Source organism: Mugil cephalus, chromosome 22 (assembly GCF_022458985.1).
Source record: "Mugil cephalus isolate CIBA_MC_2020 chromosome 22, CIBA_Mcephalus_1.1, whole genome shotgun sequence".
Classification (NCBI taxonomy): domain Eukaryota; kingdom Metazoa; phylum Chordata; class Actinopteri; order Mugiliformes; family Mugilidae; genus Mugil; species Mugil cephalus.
The window spans coordinates 2,206,456-2,222,507 of record NC_061791.1 but is presented as its reverse complement, the minus strand read 5'-3'; the positions used below and the strand labels follow the sequence as shown (position 1 = coordinate 2,222,507).

Sequence of the window (16,052 nt, the reverse complement as noted above, 5' to 3'; positions counted from 1 at the left end):
CCTTTAAGTTTCCATAGAGCCCCTGACTCCTCATCTAGCACCACCTACTTGTCCAACTCATGTTAAAGTTTCCTCAGTTCACTAATGAATCTTCTAAATGACTGATTTAATTAGCGTAATGTCAGGCAAATGCTAACGTAGAAAGCTAACAAGCAAACTTTTAAATGTCTAAAAGTTATTCGCTGTTTCACCATTGCTTTCATAGTGAACATTTACCCTGTCAGACGTCACTTTCTTTCTTTAACATTCATTTACTCATTGTGGGACTTCTAGCTAACATTTTAGCTGCATTTTGTAGAAGGCCTACATTTCACACGATGTATAGGTTTCCTAAAGAGCACTTTTGAAGCTCAGTGTGGCGTCTCCAGGGTGCCGCCATCTTGGTAGTTTTCACTGAGACGTCTAGTAACCTAAAGAGCAGCTCGCCTTTCACTCAATGAGTTTGATTTAATTCAAACAGGTGGATTATTTATAAATTTGCATGTTTATGTGTAGGTCTATTGAGAAGCCTCACGTGGACATTTAAGGAACTGCAGTTTTTTTCGTGTTGGCAACTTTTACGTTCATACGACTGAAACATCCACATGATCGACACAACCGATCAAAAGTTTTAGACCAGCACCAGTTTCCTCTGGTATAGTTGGTCAGAGCTTCATCCTACAGCAAGATAATGACCCAAAACTTTAGTCCAAGCTAAACCAGAACTACCTCAGGATAAAAACAAGATGGAAATCTTGAAAACATGGAGTGGACCTTGGCCCAGTGTCTAGACTTTAACCCTATAGAGCTGGTTTGTGATCAGAGAACAAGTGACACACATTTCTGGGAAGAACTCTCGGCAAAACATTTGATTTCCATTTTAGAAAGAAAGAATGTCACAAGTTCACGTGTTAAATCAAAGATTAATCCATGAGTTGAAAGTTGAAAGAAAGTTGAAAGAAACTAATGCGTCTTCCTTCTCTGTGTTTCCTCTCTAGCGTCTGATACCGAGCAGGATGCTGCAGTGAAACTCGACCAGGAGCGGGCGGAGATAGTCGCCAAATATGACAAGGTACGGTAGAAACTCCTCAGCCTCCGGCTGCAGCGAACGCACCAAAGCTCTGGTGAAGTCGCGACAATAGTTTTTCTTCCCTTGTGGTCACCCACAGCCACTTTCCAGTGACTGACTCACAGCGGAGCCTCACAACGCTGCGGTGGGATCGCTCCATAAATCACCGCTTTATTGCCCGTGAAATGCAATAATAACAGCGTGCGGCGCGGAGGATCCGCCGCTGTGTGTTTTAAACATTTTCATAAATTTAGCGAAGGCTGTGATTACCGGGGTAATGGCCGCATTTCAACGTGCTTCACTCTCAGCTAAAGCTCAGCGGCCGCCGATGGATATTAACATGCAAATGATGCATTTTAAAAAGCAACCTTGATGATTCGCACAGCGCGCTGAGCATTAGCTGCATTAGGAGGGCAGAGAACGGCAGAAACCCCTCCTGCAGGATTGTGGGTTTAATAGAAGAGGGAGTGAACTAAGCGCCAGGGTTAATGTTATGTAATGGACGTGAAAGCCGTTTATTTTACACACTAGGGTGCGACGGCGTCTACGTTGTGATGCTCGTGCGTCGGCGGCTGTGCTGCTGCGGTCGGCCATTTACTTTTATTTTTTTACTAATTGTGCGTCCTCCCACACTTTTTGACATTTGGGTTCAGGCTTTTTTTGGTTCATTTCAGGATTCGGATTGAACGTAGTCATTGAAACACGCAAATCGTTACGTTCACAGTCCTAGTTTAAAAATGATAATTCAAGTAAATCGAAAAGTTTTAGTCTAAAAAAAAAAAGTCTAAAAAAGAAAAAAAAGTTGTTGTTACTTTTAGAATGGACAAAAATAAAAGAACAAATATGGATTTTTTAAAAAAAATAAATCTAAAATACTAAAATTCACAAAAAAATTAGGGAAAAAATAATTTTTTTTTTTTTAGGTCTGACTTTTTTTCCCAGAATTCTGACTTTGGTCACAGTAGCTTAGTTGCGCATAAAAAAAACACTAAGAAACACAACTACAAATGAAAATAAAAATCTAATAAAGCTAAAATTACAATAAAATATAAGTACAAATCTAGTAAAATAAAATAGAAATTAAATATAAGTCATTTCAACTTAATATGCTATTGTCTTTGCAGTTTAAACATTTATTGTTATTATTATTTGTTCATATTTATATATTTCTCAAAAATCTAATTTGAGGATTGGATTTGTAAATTGTGACTTTAAAGCTGAGGAGCCCGTCCCCCTAATGAACCCATAAACCTGTCAGACTCTAATAAATCATCCCTTAATGTGTGACCCTTGGAGCGTATTAAACATAATAAAAGTGGCTTGTCCTCGTCGTCCTGTCACGTTTGTGGATTTGGATGAAGTCCTGGACGGTGTCTCTCTCCGCGGTTTCTCCCTCTGTCTGTGTGTTCGGACGTAATGACGGGCGATATCAGCCGGACCAGCACCAACCACCATGCTCCGTCTGTAAATTAGTCTTTTTAATTTAGTCCAGCAGGCTGCATAATCAAGCTGCCTCATTACCAGTGAATGGACCGTGGACAGCGGAGATGATGGAGGTGTGTGTGTGTGTGTGTGTGTGTGTGTGTGTGTGTGTGTGTGTGTGTGTGTGGCGAGGCCGAATAAAACGTAATCAGCTCTATATCAGTGTCATTGTCGCTGTCAGGGATGGGAGGAGCCTAATGGAGTTGGTTGTCACGTCCGACCGAACGCACACGTCGGCTGCTCGACACTTAGTTCGTTTTAGTGAATATTAAGAGCGATGTCTTCCCTTGTGTTCACGATGACGTTTCTACTTTGGACCGTCTGATAATTGTCCACGTTTGGAGCTAATAGCTGGTGTCCTGCTTCATGCTAGTAAAAGTGTAAAAGAAATAACAAACATGTCGACTTGTTGTGTTCAGACGTTCATCCTTCTAATAGTAGAATCCAGAGAGATTTGTTTGCTCCATTTCGGTGCCAGTGAATTTTTAATTAGCTTAGCCCTCTTAGCATTGTTGCTGTGCAGGCGCTACACGTGACGTCACGAAAAAAAGTTTCAGTTGCCATTGTTGAAATAGAAACAGGAAGAGGAAACAAAGATTAACCCAAATAAAAAAGAAAGACACAGCAGCGCCATCTAGTGTTTGGGTGGAGTTGTTACAAAGAAACTTGACTGGGTTATAGCGTCGAGGTCTCACCGTACGTTAAATGAGTCTTAACCCTCGGCTAATTCAAAAGTTGTTAAAGGTTTATTATCTACTGTGAACTTGGTTGTGTTTAGAGATTCACTCGGAAATGCAGTTTTTGTGTTGCCTTGATTTGCCGCTTGGCTTTACATCCATAATCGCACACTAAAAACTAGACGTTAACAGTGTAATATGCTAATGCTAACGTGCCAACGCGGCCTTAAGTGTGTTGATTTAAACGTCAGTTGTGTTTCTTCATCTTAACTCAACGCTGATTTGCGACAATAACTTGACATAGATCGTCTTGCTTTGCGGCCTCCAGTGGTCTTTTGAGGAACTGCAGTTTTTATACTCGTGTGTTTCGTTCTAAACAGCAAACACGTGAACACATTAAACATTTATTTTGAACTGAGCCGCCAGTCTGGCTTCATACTCTGAGAACTCCTTAATCCTCTGGAGCCACATTATTTTAATTAAAACCTGCTGAGAAGAAAAGTCGACCTTTGATAAGATGAGACACGCGGAGATAAAGATTTATTATAAGGGAGCAGAAGCTAGAAGGACGTCAGGAAGCACAGATCCATTGTTGTATTAATGAAGTGGAACTGCTGTTGAGACGATGAACCTGCATTGATAAGATTTTGTTGATATTTTTATTGATATATCAGTGTTCATGATTTTGTGTGAACAACAGGAAATCTATAGAGTTTCTAAAGAGAGATAAGAGCTTCAGCGTGTTGGGTTCTGGATGCTCGTCCTAATTCAGGAGTCGTGGTGCGATGGGAGGATGAAACACTGAGTTATTTATTTAAGTGGTGAGCTCGTGCTGACTGGGTGGGACGGAGGGAGGAGGTGAAGTCTGAAAATATTTCACCTCAACATCTGTTCAACAGGTCGACCTGAAAAAAACGCAGCCAGGCTTCGGCGTAGTTTACTGGATGAAGACTTGTTTTTAAGATATTTACGGTCCGACCCACCGAGGAGGGGCAGGACAGTCTGGTAATAGTTCAAGTTGTGTTTTTCCACTGTGCTTTGATGCGGCTTTAAAAAGTATTTTGACAAAAATTTGGGAGGTTACCCGGGATAAGGAGCTGGCATCCAGTGATGTATGATACTATTTGTTTGATTTAATAGGTTTATATTAGGTCCCGTCTGTGTGGAAAAAAAACTACTCATCTGAATTCAGTCGACGTTTTATGTGTTTGTTTTCTAAAGTGGGATGAATCAATAAACTTAAATGATGCACTGTTTGCGGTAATTACTTTGAAGTTCGAGCAAATGAGGCAACATTTCTTGTTAATTAAGCCGCTGTAATATGTGCAGAATGTGGTTCGTCTTTGTCTCGTTGAAATAATTGAGGCCGTCCCTGAAAAAAGACGCTTGTTTGTTGTGCAAACGAACCAGTGCTCGGTCGAGTCGGACTCATAAGGATACGAGTCTGGTCGTTTGGATTCCGTTAAGACGATATCACTCGCGTTTGGATACAACCAATCAGAGCCGTTTATTGGAACCAAACCCAAGTCCACGGCCTCAGACGTTGTCCTTCATAAAACATAAAACCCAACCAAACTATTCGATCGGTTCGTCACGTCTTTGCCAGAACATAATCAGTTCCCTACGGAGAAACTTTCTGCTGGAAATGTTCTGTGTCTGAGTTTATTTTAGTTGCTCCGACCACAGAATCTCTCTGAGATGAGCTGAATTCAGTTGACGTTGGTGTTTCTGGACGTTTGTGTCAGATTTGAAGTTAAATAATACGATGTTCTCAGCTCTGAGGTATTGATAAAAGAGAGAAACCGGTCGGATTCCTGTGTTCGTACTTGGCTCCATGTGGCCGCTGACTCTCAGCAGGTGTTTTTGAAGTAACTCGTGACCTTTTCATGAGGCTGAGCTGAGAGGAATAAAATATTCAGGCTTTTTATCTCACAGTGAAAAGCTTTCATATGTTCTCAGAGACAGTGGAGGAAAAGTCTCGAGTACAAATCGACTGCTTGACTCTGCAGCTCATATTTTTACGACTTGACACATTTTTTCCCGTTCAACAAGGCCTCGAATTAACCGGATGCAAAGCGAAACTCGGCGTTCGCAGACTTTTAAATTTGCATCTTTTTCTCCGGTGGGTTTTCAGTTTCATTCGTCCAAGGAGACGCTTTATTTTTTAGAGGCCTGGAGTCAGATGGTGACGCAGGTGAGAGCGTCTGGTTGTTCATTTCACACCTGTTAATCGCTGCCGACACACAAACACACAAACGCACACTCATGCCCACGCACTTTCCCAAGGGCGCCGGAGTCGCGGCTCCTCTCGTAATCTAGCAGCCAATCAACACATGACTCTGCCCTCCAGGAACGTGGGTGGCATGTAATTTGGAACTCAATCAGAAGCTACTGTTCAGTTTATTTCATTTCACAGCCAACGTCAGTAAAACAAAATAAATGACTGCTTTACCTTGAACGTGCCATAAAACACAACTTAACAGAGTTCTTCAAATTAATAAGGGACAGAAACCAGGGAATAGAACCAACTAATAGAATATTATAGAACAAAAGCTCATGCGAGTGATCATGACTTAAGGAATTTGAATGTTGTCTCCTTTTTTGTATTTGCTGCTTCTGTTCGTTCGGTTTGAAGGAAGAGAGATAAATCTGATTATCTGCCTGAACGATTAATAAACTGGTATTTGGACAACCTTTCTGACGGGGCAGCTATGCTAAGCTACGCTCGTCTTGTCTCCAACAAAGCTGCCAGAGATCAGACCGAGATCTGTCGAGGTTGACGACGCATCTCGTCGCTGTTTGATGAAATTGTCACCGGACAAAACTTGCCAGAGGTTCGTGAGTGAGCACTTTGTTTTCCACAGTCTGGGAACAGCCAGATTAAAATGTGGTACACAACTTAACAAAACAAACAATATCAATGAGATTTATCAGCGCTTAGTGAAAGGGGCTCGGGCCGGCTACATCAGGGGATTTCATCAAACTTGACAGGCTGCAAATTACTTTTGGCCTCATATCAAGCAGTTTGGTTGTGGTCCATGTCTTTGTTTCTAACAACCAGTCTCCAGTGGACGTTCAAGTCTCTGGGGTCTATTTCAAGCCCTAAATGTTTCCTAGTGAAAAACTGTGAGTGTATGGACGGAGCTGGCTCTCCTCTATATTTGAAAGAAACTGCCATCAATGAAGCTCGGGATTATTTCAATTTAGCCAAAGTCTTGTTCTAAATGTTGTGATAGGAACCAAAGTCATGGATGAAGTTTCCTTTCAGTTGAGAATTTGACGTCCCATTCGTTGTTGTCTCAGTCACTACGTCTCAAAGTTTGGATTATTTCAACTTAGCCATAGATTTATTCACCTTTTATTGCTACAACCCTGAATTTAGTCGTAGGAACCAAAGCTGTGGATGGTGTTTTCTTGGGTAATCATTTGTTTTTTCACCATGTGGTAACGGAATCAATCAACGGATAATTTGTTGCAACTCTGCCAAAAGTTTGTTCTCCTATTCTCACTATAACTCACTTAATTTCATCATCACTGCTTTGCCCTGAGGAGCTGGTTGTAGTAGCAGCATCTCAGTAAACTGTGCGTACGTTCCAGTTTCTAATGTTTTTCTTGGTGTTTCCTTCGTTCTGTCTCGGTTTCCAGGGGAAAGAGGCCACCGTGGAGCCCTGGGAGGACACCAACTTCCACCTGTACAAAGTCATCGACCGCTTCGGCTTCGTCCAGTAAGAACATCCCAACCTACAATCAGACCACCCCACAAACTTAAATGAGTAACCTCCAAAAAGCTGCTGAGCGGTAGTTACAGTAGCTGGTTGAAAGAAAAGAAAATAAGAAACTGGGGGGGTTAGAAAATGAGCGGCTGTGCAGACGAGTGTTGCTTAGTGAGTCTGTGGCTTCGAGGCCGACGAACGACACCGAGTGTTTTAGATGTATATGTATGTGTATAAATAGACGGGCAGGAAACAGCCCGGTCGGCCACAATCACAGGGCATCAGTGTTCGGGTTGAGTGGTACGATCCAGACCAAAGGCGGCGGAGGAAGAAAGAAAAACCTCCGGGTTGTATGATTGTTTAAGACGGAGTGAAGGTCAGTGACGAGGCGGAGAACGAAGCTCAGACACTAGACGTGTTAATTAAATCAGCCCCGGAGTTCGATGTGAAGATGTTTCTCTGTTTATAAGTGGCAGGTAGAGAAACCTGCTCGGTTTATCTGTGAAGAAAAATAAACGTTTCACCGAGCGACTCTGAGCGGCTGAGACTTTCAAACAGCAGATAAACGAGAGGCGAGATAGAGGAACGTCTAATCTGTTATTTCCTGTTTGTGTGATCGCTGACATGTGAGATGTTCTTCGGTCTGATAAGAGTCGCGATAAAAAACTCAAGTCACTGTTCTGAGGATGGAGAGGAATCTAACAGAAATATGTAGAGAACAGACACTGATGCTCATGAGGACGTTTGACACGACTATGATTCATCCAAGAACCAAAACAAACCAGAGGTTAAGAGATGAGATGTGGAATATTCATCTCATTCGTTTTTCATTTCTTTCCTCAGTGAGAATGAACTTCCAACCTACGACTCGGTGGAGGAGAAGGTGAGCGACGTTCTAACTTCATTAGCTTTTTAAGTTTATCATGTCAGGATGTGGTTATTTGTTTTAGATGCTCAATAAACCAAAACCAGACTGAATCCAGTCGACTCTAGGAGAAGACGAGGAAAGACGTTTAAAATCAGATTTCTTGACGTTTCTTCGTCAGTTTTGTGTCTGACACGTAAAGTTTCCTCTACGTGAGATTCTATTAACACTTTGTCTCTATCGGCTGTTGTTTCTTTCTTCTTTCTCTCATTTCCAAATCCTCCGAGGAATATTTTCATGCTTTTTTTTTTTTTTTTTTTTTGATATCGCCTTCCCCACGAGATCTGTTGATGCATCAAATGCTGCATTTACGACTCCTGGGAAATAACAGCTTTCACACCTGAGAAGATGAGTTTAACTCTCGTACCACAGCTAGAACTCAGACTCAGGAGTTAAAGTCTCATTCTGAAACAAGTCGGCGTTAATGTTTATAATTTAAATTCCTTCAAACGTCGGAAACACACGAAGTGGAAGGAGTTACAAATTGTCAGCTGCAGAACCCAGAATCCTCAGAAGGCTCTGAACACGAAGACCAATCCTCCGCATGTTGTTCTTTGTTTATCTGTCAAGGCTGCGCCGGCGGTTTAATTCCCGCCGGACGTGAATTCAGCCGCGGAAGGAAAGAAGAAAAAAAAAAAGTTATTAAAGTGTCACTTCTCATTCCTCACAGCAAAAACACACGGAGGTGGAGAGGACCAACAAATGGCTGAAGATGCTGAAGAGCTGGGACAAATACAAGAACAGCGAGAAGGTGATTTATTTCTCTTTTCTTCTTCTTCCTCTTCTTCTTCATCCCTTCACACTCGCATCCATTCGTCCATCACCCTGAGCGTAACTCGCTTTAACGGAGGTAAAATATTAATCATTACACACATTTGTTGAATCAGTTTCTGATGTGTGAGTGAAGCCAGATTCAAGAGGATCCAGTCTGGACCTCAACGTCCAGTCCAGGTTCTCTGCTAATGAGAAAACATACAGATACAGACTCATTCTACCACCTCATGTTTGAAAGGTATAAAAAAAATATAACTACAAGAAAAAAAGAAGCTACAAGGAAACAGAGACAGGGACGACGTTGTTGAAGGACCGTAACTATTCTTGAATGGACTGGGCCTTTTGAGCTGGTCCTGTGGGGTCTTTGGTTCCTATGGGTTGAGGGGAGGAGCCTCTTTCCGTGGATCATCCCACAGATACTTCATCAGTTTGGGATCTAGTGAATTTGGAGGCCAGGGCAACACCTGGGTCCTGGTCTGGTCTGGTCTGGTCTGGTCTGGTCCAGGTGTGTGCTACACAAATGTCAGATCCCAAACGTTTCTCAGCAGAACATTGATTTATCACCATGTTGTTTACTTCTCCTGTCAGTGGTCATAATGTTGTGGCTGAGGTTTAGAGAGAAGACAATCTGTGACGATGCTTCTGAAGTTTGTGATGAATGAGTTAAATAAGCAGCTGTAGTTATTCAGAGATAAATTCTGAAACCACACACACTGTGTCATCGTCGCCGAGTTGATATCGATCTGCTTCCAGTTCCTCTTCCTGTCAGCAGCAGCTGCTGTAGAGGACATGTCTCCGTCCCGCAAGGACAGTCATAGCGGGGCAGGGATCTGTTACTGCTGCCGTCATTACAGCCTTTTTCAGGAGCAGCTTGTGTCTAAACGTGTCCTTCGTTTGTACCTTCAGTGTCCGTGGGGATTCAGGGAACTGCTTTTCACATACGAGCTTCAGCTTTTCTTTGTGGGAGGAAGTTTCTTTCGTCTGCGGCGAGGACACGGGTCACGCTTCAGACGTCTCTTACTCTTGTCTGCAGCTGCTGAGGACATGTAGCCCGCGGTGTGGACGGACACAGGGGACAGATGCAGGGGAAATCACACATGACAAATCTGGCCTGAGGATGTTCAGCGTTAATAACGTCCGACCAGATGAGGACGGAGACGAGGCTCCTCCTCAGATTAAGAGACGTTTAATGTGTAGAAACCCAAAGTTTACCCGGAGAGTTATGACCTCGTCTTATAAAGAGGAAAACATCAGGTCAGGTATCGATCGATGAAGTGATTTAACTAAAACCTTTTTCCGGATTATTTCTTCATCAATGATGAACACGGTCGAATAGACGCCAGGTCCAAACGTTTCCCAGCACAAGATATTATTTCCTTCTCCTCTCGGGGGTCATAATGTTGTGGCTGATCGGTTGCCAGGTTCAGGATTTTCCAAACTTCAATAGAGGAAAAAAACGTCTGCTCCTCTTTCATTTAAATGAACACAAACAACTCTGAGTCGTCTCCAAACCCAAAACTCAAAGCCTGGACTCGACTAGATTCAGTGTAAACGTTGACACAAGTGTGTGTCGTCACACACACACACACACACACACTGAAGGATGATTAGTCGACCAGATGCTCCCATTGACTCGCTCATCGGAGCCTAATTACAAGGCGGCTGCACTAGAAACGAGTCCCGAGTGCGACGGTTCACGACACACACATGAAACCAGACGCCATTAATTCTGATGTGACGCACACAATTCTTTGCCTTTTAATGTGGAAACACACACCAAACACACACTGACATCCAGCAGAGATTATGGACCGATCTGATTTACGACTCGCGCTCACACGTCCCAGTGAATCAGGCGTCGTCACTGCGCTCGACTTCCTCAGATACGACCTCATCGTCTCCTGAATCTTCACATTATTAACAAGTTGACTCCATTTAAGAAACATTTATGTGAAACATAATTAAGTATATGTGACGTTTCTCCAACAAACAGAAGCTGAATTTCCCAATATTTCCTGTGAAATGAGGGAATTAGTTTCTTGTTTGCTAAGTTGCGTGTGCAGGTTTTTCTCCGTGGGTGTAGCCGGATGCGGTTGTGACGTTTTTACCGAGGATTCACTGAACAAGGGGAGGAAACTTGTGTGGACTTGGTGCAGCCACGTATCCCAGAGTTAATTTAGCGTGTCTCATCAAGTGCGTCCTCCAGAGTCCGTCCTTCAGATTTAAACTCGTCTCCGTCTCAAAGCAAAGATTAGTTCAACTTATCAACCCGTCGTCGTTCCAGTCCCTTCATGTTTATGTCTTCTCTCCAGTCACCTCTGCAGCTCACACACACACAGACACACACATATATATATATATATATATATCTGCTGTGTAACCGTTCCAGCCGGTTGATTTGTAACAACGGCCGACAGAGAATTGACTGCAGCGATTAGCTTTGCTGTTCCAGCAGTTTGGGTTTTAAGACTTAATCTTCTTCGGCTGCAGCGCCGCGGATTTTCCTTCCTTCCTTTGTCTTCTGTGGATGCTGAATTACTCTCGACTGTTCTGCATTCAGAGCAGTGTGTCTCTGTCCGTCTCTGTCTCTGTCCTGGAGCTCGTCCAGCCAGATGGTCGTGGGTTCACCTCCACGAGCCCTTTGCTTCTGTTCAGGGAGTTCGTTCGCTTTGTGTCAGATCTCTAAAGCCGAAGCAACGTCCTGATCTGAGCTGGACGCAGAGTCGTCTCTTTTTTGTTCTCAGGTTGATGATTAACGTTTTAACGTTTGTCTTCTTGCAGCTGGCCAGGAGGATCTATAAGGGAATTCCCCTGCAGCTCAGAGGGGAGGTTTGGTGTCTGCTGCTCGACGTTCCCAAGATAAAGGAGGAGAAGAAAGACTTCTACGAGGTACGGGAGCGTCCGGCGTTTCATCAAGCCTCATAAACATTCATCAGCTGTTGTGGGTTTTTGCAGGTTTAATTGTGTTTGCGGCGTTTCTGCTCACGCTCGGGACTTTCAGAAGTTTGGATCTCATTAGAAAAGTTTCGCTGCCTTCAGCTAAACTTCCTGAAGGAAGTGGAGGTTTTTTTATAATTAAGTCGGTCCACGTAGAGCGAAACAAGCAGAAATATCCAAACTGTGTGAGAGTGACCTTCACGGCTTCTCTTTTCGTTTCATTTCGTTTCAGAAGCTGAAGGCCAGAGCCAGAGGCGTCTCCCCGGACATCAGGCAGATCGACCTGGACGTCAACCGCACCTACAGAGACCACATCATGTTCATGCATCGCTACGATGTCAAGTGAGAGACGGTCATTCGTAGAAAAGCTTTTTACGGTCTAGTGTCGCCTCTATAAGAGAAGAGCTAAATATATGGATCAGCCGTAACATTACGACCAGGAGAAGTTAATAACATTCAAACCGTCTTGTGACAAGTCAACGTTCTGTTGGGAAACGTTTTCGACCTTTGACCTGGCCTCCAAATTCACCAGATCCCAAACTAATCAGGTATCTGGGGGGTGATCCACAGAGGCTCCTCCCCTCAAAGGCCCCCACTAACAACACTGTGTTGTCAGACATCACAGGACATAAATGTCCATTCTCTGATGAGTCAAAACTGATTTGGAGGCACAAGGGAGACGTAGACCATGTTAGAAAGGTGGTCATAATGTTATGGCCTGATCATTGCAGGCAAACAAAAATCTAAAACATTTAGAGCTGAGAGTCTTTTAACATGTAGATTATATAATGTGGTAGTGAGACATCTCAGATCCTCTTTCTCCGTTTTGACTTCTGCTTCGTTTTGTAGCTTCTACGTCATTTTAACTTGATTTTAACAAACAAATATCAATCAAATATTGTATCTATAACATTTATTTATCGTCTGGACTGCACACGTGCATTTTAAGAGTAAAAGTCAAAGACGTCCAAGAACCTAAACTCTTGTTTCTGAGTGTTTGAAGGGTTTTGTGTTGACGAGGTTCGTGTTGTGTTGTGTTGTGTTTGTGTTCTCAGGCAGCAGGCGCTTTTCCACGTCCTCACGGCCTATTCCATGTACAACACGGTGAGTAACACACACTCTGACAGGAAAAACATTTTAAAGATGCTCAGGATTCCTACAAGGTGACAACTACTGTGTTAGAAGAAGAAGCTGCAAATAAGTCGTAAGATTCAAGGAAAAAGTCAATGTTTCTTTATTTTATGAATAAGTTGGTTTTAGGATGTGACAGGACAGAAACTGATGCCTGTCTTTCTGTTTTTGTGTTGTTCGTTGTGTGTTTGCAGGAGGTGGGCTACTGTCAGGGCATGAGTCAGATCACAGCTCTGCTGCTCATCTACATGAACGAGGAAGACGCCTTCTGGGCTCTGGTCAAACTCCTGTCTGGACAAAAACACGCTATGCACGGTAACACTCCGAGAAAACACGAAAACATCTTAAAACTTAAAATCAGAAAAACACGTTTTAGAGGAGTTTGGTATAAATAAAAGGTTCACGCTGAATTACCAGCTGGTTAATTATCTAAACGCCGCTCTGTTAATAAAGAGATCGTGTCCACATGTTATGTTTTAGTCTTAAAAGATTTGAAGGAGCAGCGTTCGATTAAAAAAAAACTCTGGAGTCGTTTATCCAATTAGTAACAACAGAAGAAAGAAAGAAGAACAGATGCGTCACAGCGTGAGTTAAACTAACCACAATAATCACATGGAGACCAGCTGTTTTATAAGCTTTTAAATGCTGAATAAATAAAATAAACACTGGCCCTTAAGATGCAACATCCAGTCATATGTGACAGTTTGTTTTTGCTCTGAAATAAACTCGTGAGACTCAAACACAACATGAAGTTGTTGATGAAAAGACGTCGGAGACGAGTGAGCTCATAACTGCAGCCGCTAAAACCTCCCGAGTGTTCGTTTTATATATATGTATGTGTGTATTTACTGTATTTATATGTTTTAAGGGTCTGAAAAACAGACTTTTAAACAATGAAACATGTAGAAAACTTGATCTTCAGCCTCGTATGATGCCGTTAACTTGTCGTCCGTCTCTTTGTACCTATGATGAACTTGGTGGTCGGAGCTTGAGTTGTTGACGTGTTTCCTTGGACTTGGTGAAACTCTTTGTTCGTGTTCTCAAAGTTGAGATTAAACTTCCCGTCATTATTAATTTATCCGATTAAAACACCTCTGTCCTCCTCTAGGCTTCTTCGTCCCCGGTTTCCCGAAGCTGATGCGTTTCCAGGAGCATCACGACCGCATCCTGAAGAAGATGATGCCCAAACTGAAGCAGCACCTGGTGAGACTCGACACTGCAGAGGCTTTTAATTATGCAGCGGCTGCTGAATAATGCAGAAATGAACCGGCTGCAGGGAAAAACTCAGGGGACTCAATCAAACCGTTATCAACAATTAACCGTTTTAAAAACAGAAGAAGGCTTCATCTGTTACTGTCGACATGTTTAACTGCTCGATTGCGCTGAATAGATTTTCTGTCGGGTTTGTTTGCGCTGCTGCAGGACAACCAGGAAGTGTTCACCAGCCTCTACACCATGAAGTGGTTCTTCCAGTGCTTCCTGGACAGAGTGAGTCGAGCTTTAGTTTGCTTTCTCGTTAATGGTCAGTGCAGGAAAACCAACAAACAGATCTCTGTCTTCTGCCTGTGTTCAGACTCCCTTCACCCTCACCCTGAGGATCTGGGACATCTACATCTTGGAGGGTGAGCGGGTGCTGTCGGCCATGTCCTACACCATCCTCAAACTGCACAAGAGTGAGTTCCTCCAGCTCTGCTCATGTCTGAATCTCAAAGACTTTTTAAAAAAAAAAAGAAGTCTGAACTCATGCATGTGTGATCCACAGAGCACCTGATGAGACTGTCCATGGAGGAGCTGGTGGAGTTCATGCAGGTGACTCTGTCCAAAGACTTCTTCTACGAGGACGACTTTGTGATCGAGCAGCTGCAGGCGGCCATGACGGAGCTGAGGAGGGCGAAGCTGGAGCTGCCTGCACCAGGTACAACACGACCACGGCCAAAACAGAACCACAGTGTCCATAGAGCTGTATAATAGCATCTACAGTCTTTACTAGATCAGTTTTGGTGGATCAGGTTGTTGGTCAGAGACTTTAACTCATGAATTTGGACTTTCTTAGACTCTCAAAATAAAAATACGTCAGATCAGGTCATAAATACCAATGAAAACAGACACTGTTGGTTTAAATCTGACACTCAGACTCTGCTTCCTGCTGTCTCTGAGCTTGTAGTAGTAGTAGTGTTGTTTCTAAACTTGCTGTCTCATGTTAATCTTGCCTTCTCTCCCTCTTCTTTCAAACATTGTTAGCCAACAACAACAAAAGTGTGGCCGTGAGTGGTGGCCACATTCCCTCCTACAACAGTAACCGGTGGGCTATCCTGACTGGTCCTTCCTTCTCCATGTCTCTGTCCCATCTTGTCCCCTCAGTCCGTCCGTCCTGTATTTGTCACCCGTCTCCGGTTTTTCTCCTTCACAAACTGGTCTTCCAGCTGTTTAGAAATATATTTATTTTATTTTATTTAAACAAAGCTTCAGTCCTGCAACAATCCTTTCTTTCCCTCTTCAGTTTTAATCCTGTTTTGATTCCAAAGTTAAATTTGGTGACATGATGCGCCCTCTGGTGGCCGACTGAAGGTACTTTGTTACTGTCCTGGATGCACATACAATCTTTTCCAGGTTCTCGTGTCGTTTTCCTCCTGTATTTAGTCGCTATAACCGTCCCCTAAATGCAGCAGATACTGTAGCTGGAGAAAGAAGACCAGAACTTTCCTTTCTTCCAGAGCCCACGCTTCTCTGACAGTAGCCTCTTTGGTTTCCCTCCGCGCTGACGAGATAATGAGACATTTTTTCCAACACTGGAGGCTTTTGTTAGACGTCTATTTTAACAACCGTCTGCTGGTTCCAATCAGCCTTAACTGTGAGAACTGACACTGCTTTTACAATTCACATTTATTTTTAAACTTGACTATTTTCAGCTTCCTTCCACAACCGTCGCCACAGAAATACAGTTTGTTCTGTGTAAGCACCAGCCAGGAGAATCTTTGATAGTTTGTAGCTTGTAGTTGGTTGCAGAGAAAATAAGGCCAATATTTAGTTTCTGGACACGTTCACTTCCTGGATGACTCCCATGGTGACTTCCTCTTCCTCCAGCTGCTGCCTCCTGGCCTGAGTTTGGTGATCACGCTTTCCCTTACAGTCCCTCCACCATCTCCGTCTGCACTCTGTCTCCGTTTGTATAGATTCTTTAAACTCAGAAGGTTCATTAATGAAGAACTATTTTTAAATCCAGAGGCTGCAGCTAAATACTGTTAATGTCAAACCTTTGTCTTTGCTCTTGGCCTGTGGATACGTGATAACGTGTTGTCGTTATTTTTTTTTTACCTCTTTATGGCAGTGTTGTTGCATGAACTCATATCCCTGTTGTGCCTGCT

At 43.1% G+C, this 16,052-nt stretch overlaps 1 protein-coding gene across 7 annotated transcripts in view; it reads left to right on the top strand.

Moving 5' to 3' along the window:
- usp6nl (USP6 N-terminal like) overlaps positions 1–16,052 on the top strand; it is a 67,368-nt gene that overhangs the window by 48,519 nt on the left and 2,797 nt on the right. For all 7 annotated transcript variants that reach the window (XM_047575265.1, XM_047575266.1, XM_047575267.1 and 4 more), the window contains 12 exons: positions 978–1,051; positions 6,853–6,932; positions 7,764–7,803; positions 8,516–8,596; positions 11,401–11,508; positions 11,789–11,898; positions 12,612–12,660; positions 12,882–13,002; positions 13,796–13,890; positions 14,110–14,175; positions 14,261–14,360; positions 14,450–14,602. In XM_047575265.1, coding sequence (XP_047431221.1) covers positions 978–1,051; positions 6,853–6,932; positions 7,764–7,803; positions 8,516–8,596; positions 11,401–11,508; positions 11,789–11,898; positions 12,612–12,660; positions 12,882–13,002; positions 13,796–13,890; positions 14,110–14,175; positions 14,261–14,360; positions 14,450–14,602 — 1,077 coding nt within the window. The remainder of the gene's footprint in view (positions 1–977; positions 1,052–6,852; positions 6,933–7,763; positions 7,804–8,515; positions 8,597–11,400; positions 11,509–11,788; positions 11,899–12,611; positions 12,661–12,881; positions 13,003–13,795; positions 13,891–14,109; positions 14,176–14,260; positions 14,361–14,449; positions 14,603–16,052) is intronic.